Below are 15,288 nucleotides of genomic sequence, written 5' to 3'. Positions count from 1 at the left end.
GAACACCTGCTGTATTGCATTATGTATGTAGAGTAGTCCTAAAGTCTTGAGTTGCAACTATGAAGAATTTCGTACAAAAATGAAATTCTGGCTGTTATGAAGATCTAAATTTTTCCTAATATTATAATAATGTAGCAGATGGTGATGAGTCGCTGAAAAGCATAGGTAGAAATTCAATTGTTGTAACAGAAAAGGCTATCCAGAGAATCAAACTTCAACTATCAAGAGAAAGAAACTTGATCAAATTTTAGGGGAACAAACTGAAGTTACAACTGACATACAAAGTCCAGTTTGTTAACGCGTTGATGAGCGAAGAGTGTGGCAGCAAATGCCACTAACATTTTTGGTGAATGATCTTTCCTTCAACTGACCATTGGTTCAGGACTGGCTGATGACAATATATCCAACATTGAATCCTTCGGCTCCAATTCTTCATGCCATAAAGGGAGGGTGTTCCCAGGGTAAAACTTCCTAGTGACCCCATCTTTGTTAATCTGCAATAAGAGGTCAAAAACTATTGATCCATCCAGGAAACGGAATCGGGGATAGTAAAGTAAAGAAACATCCCAACTGTCACACAGACTATCTGATTGTTCGAACCAGTTACTGAAATTCATAAGTTTGCTATGATAGTATTATAACCAACACATACAGTCGCTATTATGAACTCTGTGTTAAATAATCACTCCCAGAGCATTTCTAGAATTCCATAAGGCAACTAATATATAATTAGCATAGTTGCCAAAACTGTTTTCATTCCAATATCATCATGCATAGCAAGTAGCTGAAGCGATGGAACTGCTAGCAACAACAAAAGAGAGCAAGCAGACATCTAATTTTCCAATTTATGGAGGGGTGGGAATCAACACTATTTTACTCGAAAGCATCGTTCATCATCAGAAAGGAACTCACAGTCACAGTTCGAACAACCCCACCACTGGCACCATCCCGAGCAATGGCAAGAGATACTGCTTTCACGACCAGTTTCTGAGAAAAATCTTCAAGTTAGGCTAATAGTCAAGTACAAAAGAAGCTAAACAAGGCATAAGTAATGAGCTGTGGAACTATGTAGACCAGTATGCAAATCACTTGTGAATTTCAGAAATTCCTGATAATGAAAAGCTTCACATGTTGAGCTCTTGTTCATACATTCACAAATACTAGAAGGAATTCAATTGAAGAAAAGATCTTCAGAATGGACTCTGAAACTCTTCTAACTTGATAAAAACAAAGATATAATACACACCTCAGCTTCATCTTGAGTCATTCCTTCCTTCCAAACTTGATCAAAGAAACCATACAAATAGGTAGAGCCAGACCCTGAAATACAAGAAAGAATTAAAATATAATATTTGCCCCTCTAAGTGAGTGCAAACATTTCACCTGCCATGTAAATTGAAAGCAGCAAACCAAGCCTTAAGTAATTGAAGAATTCAGGAGGCAAAGTGGAAAAATTCAATCTTAATTCTTAAATGTTAAACAATCCTTATGAAGAAACATGGATAATGGATCTCCAAAATAACTCTAGATACGAAAAAGGATAATTTGGGCATCTCAATGGGAAGTGCAGACCTGAAACATACAACTCTTAGTTTATGCCAATTTACCAGCAAAATACTAAAATATATATTTATTACTTTTATACATGTCATATAAAACCTATCAAATTAAGAAAAATATAAATAGTGAATAAGTTACAATGGAATAATGAATATCTAATTCGGTAGTCACCTATCAGTACATCAAGGCTTCAGCAAATGAAATAGCTCAAAAGTTACTGAAAATGTGCAACCATCATCTCATAAAGTGATATATACACAGTGAATAATTGGGTATTTTGGTCACAGCACTACAAATTAGATCGTGTATGATTTAACCAGCTTGACTTAGCACTGTATAGATTCAAGGTCATATGCCATGTAGGAACATTCAATATCTCAGATATAGCTGGAAAACCAGACAAGAAACACATAAAGTAACAAATGACAAAAGCAGACCTCCAATAGTGAAAGGCTGCTCTAAAACAGTTCCTCCCAGTGGTATTCCATAAATTTTACCCCCTTCATACTTATCCCATCCACCAACAATCAGGCCAGTTTGCAACATGTTCTGCAAAATCAATAGAATAGCACAAATTAAAGATTAAAAATAATTAAACACCTCCCTCCAACAAATTGCTCAGAATCATAACTGAAAGCATAAAGCAAAATTAACAGTGGATAAAGGAATTTCAAATGACCGACAAGATTAAGGGCAGGCTCTTGACTATTTCATTTTGATCAAATACTATGCCAACTTCAAGAAATCAGTAGAACCAGGAAAATACTTCTGCTAATGAACTTTGTAGAAGAAATAACATTCAACTTGAAAGGGCACATAGATTCACAACTTATAGATATGACAAACCTTGTTATTATAGGATAATAATCTGACGAGGTTTGCAGCAACTTTTACAGTTGAAGGCTGGCCAAGCTGTATCCTGCAACACCGAGCAATTTATAGAAGGTTCATTTTGTTAACTTTTTGAGAAGTCTTAATTCACCAAGTGGTGCAATCCAGTTAGTGAAACCCACTTCTCAGTAATATGATTTTTGGTGTATTTAGGAGGGAAATTATAAGACTAGAAACAGTTCTTTCATCCAGAAACTCCTAATAAGTACAGTTGAAGAGGGATTGTGACATCAAATATCATCAACCAGAACTGAGTATATAAAGAGCAACAGAGTCGAACTGTGGTGAACTGGTTCCCCAAAACTTCTAAAACCAAACTTAACTTCATCTCAACATATATAGATAAAATTTCTGGAAATAACAAAAGCCAACTGTGATCAAGCAAAAGCTGGATAGAAAACCACAACTATTACTTAAAAGGCAAACCAACATACTAATATAGATTCAACTTCATCTTTTTTGACATGCATATATAGATTCAACTTTTGTTCATGAGGTGCATAAGCAGACTATGAGTAGCAAAGAGATAGCGGAAATGATGATGCCATGTTACATCGAAACAAAATTGGTCAAATACAGTCTCCATTATTATTATACGAGGACCACATCACATTTTTGCTTTTCATATTAAGCTTATTCTGAGACAAACATAAATTTCAACCAGAATGTTCTTCAAGTGTTTGCAGCGTAGATGATGTGAAATTTAGGGGCTCAACAAAAGTACTGGGCTTTTGACTGATCAATACATATCAAGACAGCAAATGAACAGTAGAGCGGGATGATGATACGGAATATTCTGTTAAGTATGAAGTATCAACTTACGTGTGTTGATGGAGAAAGTAGCGAACATAATCTGAAACAATCTGTGAATCTGCTGCCTGATCAAAAGAATTAAGGGAAAACGTGATATTCAAAAGAAAGGAAAGGTCAATTTACCAACTGTACAGCTTATCAAATTATGCAGTGAGAACTATGAATCCAAACCATGAAATTTGCGGCTAATTGTGGGAAGCTGGAAGGGGGTTCACTATCAACAACAGAACCCATGAAAGGAGAATGTTGCATCAATTAAACTTAAAATGGAACTAAAGTGTTTCAATGTGAAAAAAATTGAACAAATTCACCATGGAAGGACAAAATTAAGAGGAAGTCTGAAGCACCAAACAGACTACGAGCGCCAAAAGACAGCCCATTTTATAACTCAAGATATAACCAAGAGTTGCAAAAAAAAGCAACTCTTGTTCCATTGTAACTCTATCAAAACCTGTGGAAAAACAGCTACTTATGTACGAGATGTCGCTAATAACTAGCAAAATACTCTGACCAAAGTTCCATACTGACTACCCTCAAGCATGGGTAATAGTACATCAAACTTATGAGAATAAGATAGAAATCAAGTTAATGAAAAATTACAACATAAACAATCTTTATATTTTAAAGCTACCATCAAGTAATTTTCTAATTCAAAGAGCAGATACACAATTCAGTGAACAACACGAGAGGAGAAGCAAGCTTTTCATCAAGAAGTTCCAAAACTTTAAAATGCCTTAAAAATAATACACTCAAACCCTGAAACTAGGGGAAAAACAGTCCAAAAAGAATTTAACAAATAAAGAACGCAAAAACCTATCATCCCACCAAAAAACGATAAAAAACAAGGCAATTGTGTGAACTCTCACCGAACCAGAGCGGCAGATGTAGACATTATCTGTCAACTGAGTGATCTTATCGGATGCCCTATTCGCCACATACATCCCTACAAATGACCATAACACAAGATTTCCTAATAAGAAGCAGCCATCAAGTATAACGAAAAACAATTACTTCAAAATATTAGACAAATATAATTAGTGTCAAAGAGCTACCGGTGCTTGTGCGAGAGTCGGCGCCCAGAACAACGCCGCCGTTGTAGGTGACGCCGATTATGGTAGTCCCCATCGAGTGTGGAGCGTTCAGATCGCCGGAAATCCCGTCCATGATGCTTACAAGGGATATCGATTAATGAGCTTACACAGGAGTAGTCTAACAGCAGAGAATTGAATCCCTAACGACTTCTGGAAGAAGGAGAGTGGAACAAAACCGGAGTTTCGTGCAGGGAAAGAAGGCGCTGGTTGATGTGTGTAAAGAGTAGTAACCAGTTCGCCCCCTCAATTTCCAATAAATGCGGATTGGCCCCTCAAAACTTCAATAAATTCGTATTCTCATATCTTATAAAGTGTGTACGAGTTGAGGAAGAAAAAGTTTCAATAAAAAAGGCTTCTTCAGGTGATATTTGTAACCAGTAAATATTATACTAATTTTATGTCATAATACCACTTTTTCCACATTCAAATACTTTTGAAGGCAAATTATTTTTGTAAGTTTTTATAATGTAGGTTTTCTGAAATATTTTAATAATAAGGGATGATTTCATTGCCCTTATAATTATGTATAAACTTGATGTAGTTTAAAAAATTGCATTTAGTTTAAAAAGATTGCATTTAATACCAAACTACCGTTACACCGTTGCAAATACACATTCTAGCATACATTGGCGCGTGTCAAGATGTACAATAATAATTTGGTTTACAAAATTTATTTAATTTTCAATAAGCATAATAAGTCAATCGACAGTGAGTATGAACTTCCATTTAATTATTTTTATTAATATAAGCAAATTTAGAGAATTTTCACTAATCAAGAAATTCTTTTATCAGACTGAAACAAATATTAGAGGTATTAGATACAATCTCCTAAACCACGACGAGTCTTATATATAATTACAATAAACCTCAGGAGGGTGCGTCGTAATTATTCCTAAAAATAATCGATTGAAGTTGAAAATATATAACATGCTGAACGTGTTAAACACGCCATCAGTTGCGTTCAACTGTTGCAGTTTTTCTAACCCTTACGATCGAAGCTAGTGTTTTTGAGTGAGTATCGCCCACATAGTCGTTTGATCTCCATACATTCGTTTCCCATTGCCATTTCTAGTTTATACTGATAATGTCATTGCATTTGCGTCAACACGAATTTAGCTACAACTAAATTACTCTTGTCCCTTCAACCTATTGTTTCGACACTTCCTTTTACATACACTAAAATATTACAGATTGACAACTTTATTTTGGATGGAGAATATTGGTAGCCAATAGTAAACAACTTACCTTTTAATTTTAGAACTACAACGGCAAACCACAATATTGGCTTTAGGCGATGAGACACGCTTGTACTAGTCGGCACTTGCAGAAAAGCATCAGCAGTTCTCCACAACCTCAGAGATATAATGAATTTGCAAACATTATCCCACGATGAATACTTTCACTAGCTGCTGCAAACTTATCCTTCAAGCCAGCTTCTCCAACAGCATGAGCAGCAGCTTTCAACTGAAGACACATGATTGATGAGAAATACAGAACAAAGAGATAATGTCTGCTAGCAGAAGATAGCAGATTATGAATGCATTTCATATAAGAGCTGATTGCGCTTAGATTATAAACTGAAGTCTTTATGTCTCTTGATGTCCAAGTCCAATAGCAATCTCAGAGAAGAAGGCATTGATGAAATGTCTAGATCCTACAAGTACCCGCTATTGAAATTGTGCCAGGAATGATAAAAGGATGAGATTTCTTCTCTGTCATAAACTCTTTTCTTGTTTTTTTAATATTAGTAAAGGATTACCTGGTTTAAAAACTCATCAAGCCGTCTGGCTAGCCGTATGATGCTACCTTCAAAAATATCAGTCATTTCGAGAACTTCTGCAAACGAAGCTCCCTGGAAGAAAATTAAGAGGGCGTGTGAATATAAAAAAAATCTAACTGCAATCAAATGCAGTTGGGACTATCTCTTTAACAAATTAACTATACTATCTACATGAAGAATATCAGAATTTCTTTTTGAAATCACTCTTCAAGTTCAGCAAAGGTGAACAGAATGTCATGATTACTTTTCCAAATAGAGTACAATCATCCACCCAAAGAGCTCCTAGTTATCAAAAAGGCATGGGGAGAGGCGATACTGTTCCATTTAGAATAGCTCCAGAATGACAATTGACAAGAAAGGTGATAATAAATATAAGTTAAAGAAGGTCAACGCAATCTCAGCCAAATTTGGACAGAGATTATTCCTAGATGCAGCTGGTGCTGCTAAATTTTGAGTGGCTATATATTATGCACACCCATCACTAGGAGACAGATGCTGACTGGTTTTTTCTTTTTTTGGTTTACACAGGTGCTGACCAATGCGTCAACAGGTTTTAATGGTAATACATTTGCAGTTTCACAAACAATGTCCAGAAAATGAATTTAAGCTAAACAATCAAATTAACCAACTGACCCTTGACCAACAGTAAATCACATCCATCAAGTATGGCCTAACAGACGCCTCAACGTATTCATCCACATTTATCTCAAGTTTACACTCACGTTCTATCTGCAAGAAAATAATATCTTCCAATTGTCAGTTGTCATGGTTGCAAAAATAATTTTTTTCTTGGGGCACAAATTCAAAATGCAGAAAACAAATTAGGAGAAACGTATATCAGATCAGAGCTCAAAACACCTCTGCTATTCCTCTGGCACTGTCTTGAAGTTGTTGCAATGGTTTAGCAAGTTCGGCTCTTAAATGAATCTGTTCACTCGATCTATCTCCAGGAATGAAGCAACTTGCCAGAGCTGCAACTTGATGATGATCGAGATCATTGAAGGTACCTGCTCAAAGAATATGGAAAAAGTTGTCCATCAAATTTAACATTTAGCATGTGCATAACCATGACCTCAAACAAGGAGTTCCCAAATTCCAAATGAACATTTACTCAAAAGAACAAGCTTAAACATTCAGAAGTTTTCCCATGTTATCTAACTAAGAGTGATAAATGTAAAAGAATATTCAACATTTACAAGACATTAGAATTAAAAACCAGTCGTGAGATGACGGAACTTTGACATGTCAGCAAACACATAGATATGATGGGTTACTAAGGAAACTGCATCATCTATTGAGGCTTATCTCTATGAACATGCTACTAAAGCTCAGAAAGAAATTATCGCTGCCTTTATAGTCCTAAAAAGAAATGAGTGGTAATGAATTTGCATATCGTTTAAGAGGCTAACCATTGAACATCAATTCCGTAACAAGCAGCTCATCTCCAGTATCTATCAGGCAGGCTGCACGTCCCTTCAACTGAACGATGCCATCACCATCAATATGACCCAGTCTTTGAAGAACCCGTGAACGGTTCTTAAGTTCATCACGAAATTTTTGAAGCTGAAAATAATTCAGGAGGCATGAATCTTATCAGAAACACAATAAAATTTTAAGTTAATGGATACAGGATATTGCTATCTATGAAAGACCACTGACCAGAAGAAGATGATGATGAAAAAGAAGCATGTAGGCCCATGCAAACAACACATACTTTAAGTACAAACAATAACAAGAGCTACAAAAAAGCAGAAACTGTGGCAATCCATAATCTACATAAATAATGAGTGCACATATCACAGTGTCAAACAAACTTGATTTGCGGAACTAGTTCAGGCATGTTTTAGGTATGGCACATATCTACCAGAGAGAAGTACCTGTGAATCGCGCATTTTTGACTTTAGCTGTTGAATTTCATGATTGACTTCTGCTTTTCTCTGGAAACTTCTAATCTGATGTTCGTCTTGAGACTGCACATTAGTGCAAGTTACAAACAAATTATAAAAACACCTACCAGAAGAGCTAATTCGCAAATTTGTAAGAACCCATCATCCTTGCTACTTTACAGAAGTAGGAAAAGCATCAACAAGAGAAAGAGAAACTACTTGAGTGGCATACCTTATGCAGTGGGTGAGAAAACAATTTCTGTTCAAGTTCCTCGATTTGGTTCGCCAATTCAACAAACTCTAGATCATTGATTCCCATATCCTGACGAAAGTTTAATATATATATTATAAATACATACCCCTGTCTCATTGCAGTAAATGTGGAAATGTGTCAGACTACCAGATGTTTTCTTTCTCGAGGATATTTAAACATGTAACTCTTTAGGACCTGCATAACGACCCCAATTTAGGACAAGAACAGTACATGGAGAACCAGTATTTCATTGCAAGATATGATGCAGTTGCAACTAAAAGAGTTAAGAGATCAAATAACATTATCACTTGAACAGAGTCAAACAGACCAAGAAGGGAGCAGCAATGGTACACATACTGAAGCAGTCTGGTGATCAACATAACATACAAGATTGCTGAACCTCATTGTTTAATAACCTCTTTTTCCCAACACCAGCCAGTTTCAATTCTTGCCTTTTGGCTCCCATGATAGTTTTCTGCAGATGTCAGTCTAAAATTCTAGTTTTATGAATGATGAATATACAAATTAAGAGGCAAATTTCACCAAAGGTCCCTCAAACGAAACAGAGATAAAGCTAGACCCACCAAAAAACTACAGTACGGACTTGGTTCAGCAAGTAAGGACTAAAACTGGAGTTACGCAACAGATCTAGAGAATTGTGTTGCAATAAAAATTGTTAGAGAGCAAGAGTATTACATACAGTTTAGGACGTTAAGAGAGGGCGCTGTTGAAGTTCTAATCACAACACTCAGCACAATGTTTTTAGCCAGTTCATGGTGTGCAATACTGTCAACCAATAAAGCAGGATCAGATAAAATTGCATACCTTCACAGGATTAAGCTTTGGAAGGCCTTGGGGATAGCGTTTTTCAAGCTCGAGTACAGCAAGGAGAATGGTTTGTCGAGCTTCCATCGGCCGCAAGTCAGAAGGAACAGATATTCTGAGCTTGCTAAGTGCAGAAAGGAGAGGCAACTGAACAGGAACCTGAGAAATAAACCAAAGTGTATAACTTCCCCCATTATCCTTTATGAAACATGGAGCTGCAGTAAAAATTACAATGTAGAACAATTTTGTTATGAACAGTTTCCCAATTAGAAAAGAATCAACCTACCACATGCATTTCACCTCTTTCTCCAGGAAGAGGATGAGAAGGTTTTGGTTGAGGACCCTTTTCACTTGAGCCAAGAGAACAGTGAAGCAGAACATCCACAATACAACCATTACCACGTGAAGAAGCAAGTGCAGCAGTCAAAGAACTTGATGCTGCAGGGGGTTTTTTCACCACATTGACTACAACTCCCCAACCCCAATCTGTTCCACCTTCCCTTACTTTAACCTGAAATTTAAGAGAACTAGCTTCAGTGAGAGATGAGAATAAAACCAAAGGAAAATTCCTTTGGAGAACTGTAGAAGTGACAAGGTATAACAGTGAACTCAACCTAATAACAGAAATGAAAATAAAAAACTAGAAATGGGAATGAGTCACAAATAAGGACGGAGTAGCATTCTAATCACAGGGAATAAGAAAAGTGCAAATGCATGAAGCTAAACTATTTTTGGTGCTGAGTGATGCAGACAAGCACATTCTGAAGTGGGAGAGGGAAAACATGAGACTTCAAATTTAGCAGCGAGCAGATGCAATAAATGGAAGAGAAATATAAGCCCACATCACAATAAGTCATGAGCAAGAAAGATGGGCCATGTGGCCGACCAGGGCAGTAAAGAACAGCAATTACACAATGTATACTAGTTTAGATCAAAGTTTATTCAGACAAACACCTGTCACAGTACATACCAGCCTACCAGGTAGAAGGTAAGAGAGCATTCTTTCAGGCCGTGTTGTTTCTGCCATCATTTTCTTTTCAAGTTGGGCTATCTCAAGCTTTAACCTATGATATTCAGCAACCTCAACCTAGCAATGGAAATAGGAGGATGCTGTTACTTTGTTATAAAACTAAACAACACATATCTAAGCATGAGAAAGCAAAGTCACCTCGCCAGAGGAATCAAGCTTAGCAGCTTCCTCTTCAAGCTCTGAGACCTTTTTCCCAATGTCAGGCAAAGCCTAAAGAAACAGAAGTTGCACATCTTAGCCATTGTAAATAATTTATCAACACAAGTGAAATTTAATTTATAGGTAAAACCTTCTCATACTGAAATTGATGAAAGGAATTTTTTATAACATGCTCAGCAGTGAATTGCCCCTCAGCACGGGTCATTAAGTTCAGAATTGAGTAGTAGCTTAATCTGAAAGTGCTGACTAAAGGTGCTGGTCTTCCCAAAACCATGTCCTTAAGGGTATTCATCTCCATCTGATATCAGAAAGGAAAAATTTAACATTAAATAAAAAAACACTAGTTAGACCACTAATACAAAATAATACGATAAATTGCCAATTTAACCACTTCCTGCAAATTTAGAGGTGCACTACATCAGATGTGCAAATTAAGTAGACATCAATCAACAAGGCCAATGTAATTGCTTCAGTTAAATAAGTCTAAATAATCAGTACCAAGTTACAGCTGCGTTAAGCTTTACACCCATTATACAGCCTTCCAACAGCTTAACCTTTTGAGAAGTATCAATCTCCTCCTTTTTCTTCATTTTCTATTTTGCTTAATACAGAGAATGTTCATCTCTAGACAAAGTTGAAAAGTTGCCCATGCATGTTCTGACAAACTGAACATAGTTTAATACTTCACAAGTCTTAGTCTTCCAAGAGGTTGCAAGATGCTTGCTAGTTAACACGATACGGTGGAATTACTACAAGAATTTCACTCATTTGTTTGGTCACAAAAGATTTAGTAGTTTGACTTTTTTAGGTCTTGTATATGTGCAACCATCCATTATTTAATAAAAACATAGTTATAAATAAGCAGATGGATACTAGACGTTGTTCAGTGGCTTCGCCAAACAAAGCAACATCTCATTAGCCATAGGTTACAAGCAAATGGATACAAAATTATAAAGTAACTCTCTATATATAAACATTTTTTACAGGGTACTTATTTTTTTGAAAAATTCAAAATTTACCAAAACAAACCAAGATGGAATTGGCATTACCTCTTCATCAATCATTATAATGCAAATACCCTGCGAATCTTTACCACGACGTCCAGCTCTACCACTCATCTACAAGACAAGTATATATATGTCAATATTCATCTATGGTTAGCAGACAATATTACGTCATATTACAACGAAACAACTCACCTGGATATACTCACCAGATCCAATATAACGATGACTGTCACCATCCCACTTTTTTACAGTTGTGAAAACGACAGTTTTTGCAGGCATGTTCAAGCCCATAGCAAACTGTCAAATGTGAAAGTTAAAACTTAATAAATGGAAAGAAGCTTTGCCTCAAAGAGTAAGTTAGTAAAAACAAAATGGAAAAATGCTATCAAGATCTGTATGCAAAAACTGTCTGGCATTAAGATGCTGAATATAAGATACCACATTCTCCACAATCTTGTAAGATCCAAGGAGTGGTAGACTGAACAGGTCGTTCAGACATACTTCATTTAATTTTTAATATCTACCAAACAAGTTGCTTGAATATAATAATAGTACCGTTTCTGTGGCAAAGAGAGCTTTGACAAGCCCCTCTTGAAAGAGAAGCTCCACAAGCTCTTTGATAATAGGAAGCAAACCGGAATGGTGAACAGCAATGCCCCTCTGAAGCAATGGCATCATTAATTCAATAGCCGGTAAGTTCCTATCCTCCTCGCTCAAGCAGAGGATTGCAGTTCTAAAAACTTGATCCACAACATCTTTCTCCTCTTGGGTATTAAAATCAAGCTTGGACATCGACATGGCATGTTGTTCACACTCTCTTCTGCTAAAACTAAAAACTATGACTGGTTGGAATTTCCGCTCCATTATCATCTGAAAGCCAACAATTTTGCATGTGAATACTATAAAAACCGGGCATGGAAGCAAAGACAGTTAAACACAAAGTACAGGGACAAGAATGACTACAAGTCTACAACCAAGGAAATCAAAAGTCAGAAAAGAAAGATACATTATGGTTGCTTAAGTGAGGAATAAAGAGGCAACCAACTGGTAATCAAGTGGTAACTGGCAGTGTCTGATACTGAGTAGCGCACCTTGACAATTTTGTATATTTCTGAACCACCAGAAGCATTTCCACCTTTTCCAATTCTGCCATTGGCCTTGGCATTGACAGTGTTGTTCCCGTCAGCGAGATTTTGCTTCACAAAAGTATCCTGAAGCTTCAAAAAGTTGTCCTCTTTAAACTGCTCATTCTCATCAACCACAAGATACAAACCAGAACCACCCATAGGGAACACATAATGTTGCAGGGGTGTCGGCCTGAAATCTGTATAGACAACATGACAAGGTTGTTTGTGTAAATTGCATATCCATTCAGCAAATTCAGTTGCATTTGACATCGTTGCTGAAAGGAAAACCATCTTAATTGCAGGGGGCAAGAAGATAATACTTTCCTCCCAAACAACACCTCGTTCACGATCTTTCATGTAATGTATCTCATCAAATATGACCCAAGCAACTTCCTTCAACACCTCAGAACCCCTATAAAGCATTCCTCTTAGAATCTCCGTAGTCATCACCAAACAACTTGCATTAGGTGAAAGTGTCACATCACCCGTCATCAAGCCAACATCTGAAAACTCCTGGCTCAACTCTCTGTACTTCTGATTGCTCAAAGCTTTTAGTGGAGAAGTATATATCACCCTCTGTTTATCCCTAAAGGCCATGGCAATGGCATACTCGGCCACTGCAGTTTTCCCAGCTGAAGTGTGTGCAGAAACTAAAATCGACTCATTTCTTTCCAGACAAGCCACAGAAACCTCCTGAAAAGGATCAAGCTTAAATGGGTAAGTTTTTGCCATTTCCCCATTATAAATGGGATCTGCAAGGGTACCATAAACTGATTCATCCTTGCTTGGGGCATATCCGCTTGGAACAGCCACCTCATGCACACATGTCTGAGATAAGTTACGCCTCTTAGAGGTAGATTCTTGAGCAGGAACTTCTTGTTTGCTGTTTAAATTTTCTTCCAGTTGTTTTCTTTTGAGGGATGTAGGATATTCGTCCATCCACACCTCCACAGTATTAGCCTCAGTGCTGAAGACCCAAGTTTCAAGCTTGTATGAATACCACCACTAATCTGTAAGAAAACAGCACAATAGTAGAGATTGTTTTCTATTCATAACCAAAAAACTCCTCAGTTTCTTTTAACCTGGCTCACTGTTCAGCGAGTAAGCACCTAGGCCTACGTGTGACAGTGAGAGTGCGAGCATGAAAGAGAGAGAGAAATGAGAGCTTTTCACCAACAAAATACAGTTAAATAATGATGCAGAATATACAATTAAATACAGTAGTGGCATAAAATATAGATACGGCACGCTAGCAGCCATACAATCCAGATTATTTGCACAGCCGAGTCAGTGTGATCGAGAGTAAATGCAAATGCCAAATTCCATGAAAATAGCACATAAAGCTACAAAAAATCCAACTTTCAGCTACCCAAAGAAAATAGATTACGCAAAAGCATACCCAATTTCAGCCAAATCGCACAGAACAAATACCCAATGGACATAAAACAAGCAACTCCATGGTCTGTACTCTAACAGAACACCATGCATGTAATTTCATGACTATGCATCATATGCGTGTATCCAAAAAGGTAGAAGAGGTTACCAAGACAATTGAATACTGTGTAGTTGATGGTTTATGAACGTTTAAACCCTAATTTTTCCCCGAATTTTGAAAATTGTCCAGTTTCGATCGGTTCCCTAAGCATGGGCCTCTTTGTAATGAAATCACTATTGTGATCCCCCATGTAATTATGCCAAGATATTCAAATATGGCTATATATATATATATATATATATTATTTAATTAAACAATGATTCTAATTCAAACCTTGTATTCCCTGTTACGGATTTAAATAAATCATGAGAAGAGTATATTAAAGCTATTTTTAACTTTATCTACATTTAAAATTATTATTTTTCTTACAAATATATTTGTCGTAAATTATTAAGCACCATTTACTTTGTAGTATGAGTTATTTAAATAATAGGATAGACTAATATAATAAAATGAATTCGATTATAATTGTAGATCATTTACTGGATTGATTATTTTTGTAAAAATTAGCATTCCCATGTTTATTTATTCATATGAAGAATAATTAGTAATTTATTTATTTACCTTCCTTTATATATAACAAATAAAATTATAAAAATTAATTATATAAAAACATTTCTAAAAACATTAATGCAAAATTACGGAGATAAATAATAAAAAAAGACGTACAAAATTCTTGCAGTTAAACCTCTTTTGGGAAAGAAGAGAGTTCCTTTACCAATACATCGAAGAAGATAAGGGGGAAGGGGCCGAGGTGGCAGCTGAAAGGGGGAGTAAGAGGGGGAGGCGACGAGGCGGTGGAGGAGGAAGAAGGAAGGGGGAATTGGGGGTAGGGAAGAAGGCCGGGGCGATGGGGCCGGCAAGGGCAAGAGGGTAATTTACCCCTTATGTGATTGGACTTATTAGTTTGAAGAAATCAAATGATAGATTGAGTTATGAAAATAAAACAGTAAAATAATAAGGCTAAACTCATTATCTCAGATCCCTATTACTCAAAGTAAACACACTACTAGCCCACACTATTTTTCTTTTTCAACCTAATTAATCCAAGTAAACGAGGCCTTTAATGATACAATTTACCATCAATTTACTTTTATTTAAATTTTTTGACTTATTTTTTTAATTTAAGTATTTGGATCTTTCTGGACTTTGAATTTAGTCCAAATACAAATAATTGAAAGTAAGATTGAATCAACTCAATTTTTTGACATGTCTCGGTGATAATGACTTGATTGCTTGTTGAATTTGCATAAAGGCAATCTCCATTAGATTTAGATCCACTAATATACCTACTAGAAAAATCTCAGTTTGGTACTCTTTTAAAAGTGAGTCTCCATATTGAGTTTGATAAGATGACATCATAGTGCATAT

At 36.3% G+C, this 15,288-nt stretch overlaps 2 protein-coding genes across 5 annotated transcripts; both read right to left on the bottom strand.

The window, feature by feature from the left end:
• Nucleotides 1-145: 145 nt before the first annotated feature.
• On the bottom strand, nucleotides 146-4,636 carry LOC105173855 (proteasome subunit beta type-6). The gene is made up of 8 exons (XM_011095754.3): nucleotides 4,317-4,636; nucleotides 4,131-4,207; nucleotides 3,274-3,329; nucleotides 2,407-2,479; nucleotides 1,998-2,109; nucleotides 1,247-1,320; nucleotides 913-987; nucleotides 146-494 (listed from the first exon to the last, which is right to left on the bottom strand). Exons 1-8 carry the CDS (start codon nucleotides 4,426-4,428, stop codon nucleotides 363-365), a joined length of 711 nt encoding a protein of 236 aa, XP_011094056.1. The 5' UTR covers nucleotides 4,429-4,636; the 3' UTR covers nucleotides 146-362.
• Nucleotides 4,637-5,388: 752 nt separating this feature from the next.
• On the bottom strand, nucleotides 5,389-14,163 carry LOC105173854 (DExH-box ATP-dependent RNA helicase DExH10). 4 transcript variants are annotated; one of them, XM_011095750.3, is made up of 18 exons: nucleotides 13,822-14,163; nucleotides 12,387-13,432; nucleotides 11,851-12,165; nucleotides 11,488-11,592; nucleotides 11,338-11,406; nucleotides 10,419-10,586; nucleotides 10,268-10,339; nucleotides 10,070-10,186; nucleotides 9,386-9,610; nucleotides 9,100-9,258; nucleotides 8,422-8,469; nucleotides 8,254-8,343; nucleotides 8,013-8,105; nucleotides 7,545-7,698; nucleotides 6,994-7,142; nucleotides 6,769-6,864; nucleotides 6,115-6,207; nucleotides 5,389-5,819 (listed from the first exon to the last, which is right to left on the bottom strand). In XM_011095750.3, the coding sequence occupies exons 2-18, from the start codon at nucleotides 13,359-13,361 to the stop codon at nucleotides 5,709-5,711; spliced, it is 3,039 nt and encodes a 1,012-aa protein (XP_011094052.1). In that variant the 5' UTR covers nucleotides 13,362-13,432; nucleotides 13,822-14,163; the 3' UTR covers nucleotides 5,389-5,708. The 4 variants fall into 4 exon arrangements, with proteins under 4 accessions (XP_011094052.1, XP_011094051.1, XP_088731615.1 ...); XM_011095749.3 differs by having other exon boundaries at nucleotides 13,966-14,162; XM_088875489.1 differs by having other exon boundaries at nucleotides 12,387-14,163.
• Nucleotides 14,164-15,288: the final 1,125 nt, after the last annotated feature.

This window comes from Sesamum indicum, linkage group LG11, assembly GCF_026168435.1.
Source record: "Sesamum indicum cultivar Baizhima isolate 11 linkage group LG11, ASM2616843v1, whole genome shotgun sequence".
Taxonomy (NCBI): domain Eukaryota; kingdom Viridiplantae; phylum Streptophyta; class Magnoliopsida; order Lamiales; family Pedaliaceae; genus Sesamum; species Sesamum indicum.
Note: the sequence above shows the minus strand (reverse complement) of the source record. Positions and strands in the feature narration are given on the sequence as shown.

Bases quoted from the DNA above. Each gene is read 5' to 3' on its own strand.
- LOC105173855 (XM_011095754.3), bottom strand. From the start codon at position 4,428: ATGGACGGGATTTCCGGCGATCTGAACGCTCCACACTCGATGGGGACT. The intron at 2,480-3,273 runs GTAAGTTGATAC...TCGGTGTTGCAG, and splicing joins TACTTTCTCCATCAACACAC to GATACAGCTTGGCCAGCCTT. The intron at 2,110-2,406 runs GTTTGTCATATC...TTGATTTTGCAG, and splicing joins TATTATCCTATAATAACAAG to AACATGTTGCAAACTGGCCT.
- LOC105173854 (XM_088875489.1), bottom strand. From the start codon at position 13,361: ATGGACGAATATCCTACATCCCTCAAAAGAAAACAACTGGAAGAAAAT. The intron at 11,593-11,850 runs GTACTATTATTA...CACATTTGACAG, and splicing joins CTCTCTTTGCCACAGAAACG to TTTGCTATGGGCTTGAACAT. The intron at 8,344-8,421 runs GTAGTCTGACAC...AACTTTCGTCAG, and splicing joins CTCGAGAAAGAAAACATCTG to GATATGGGAATCAATGATCT.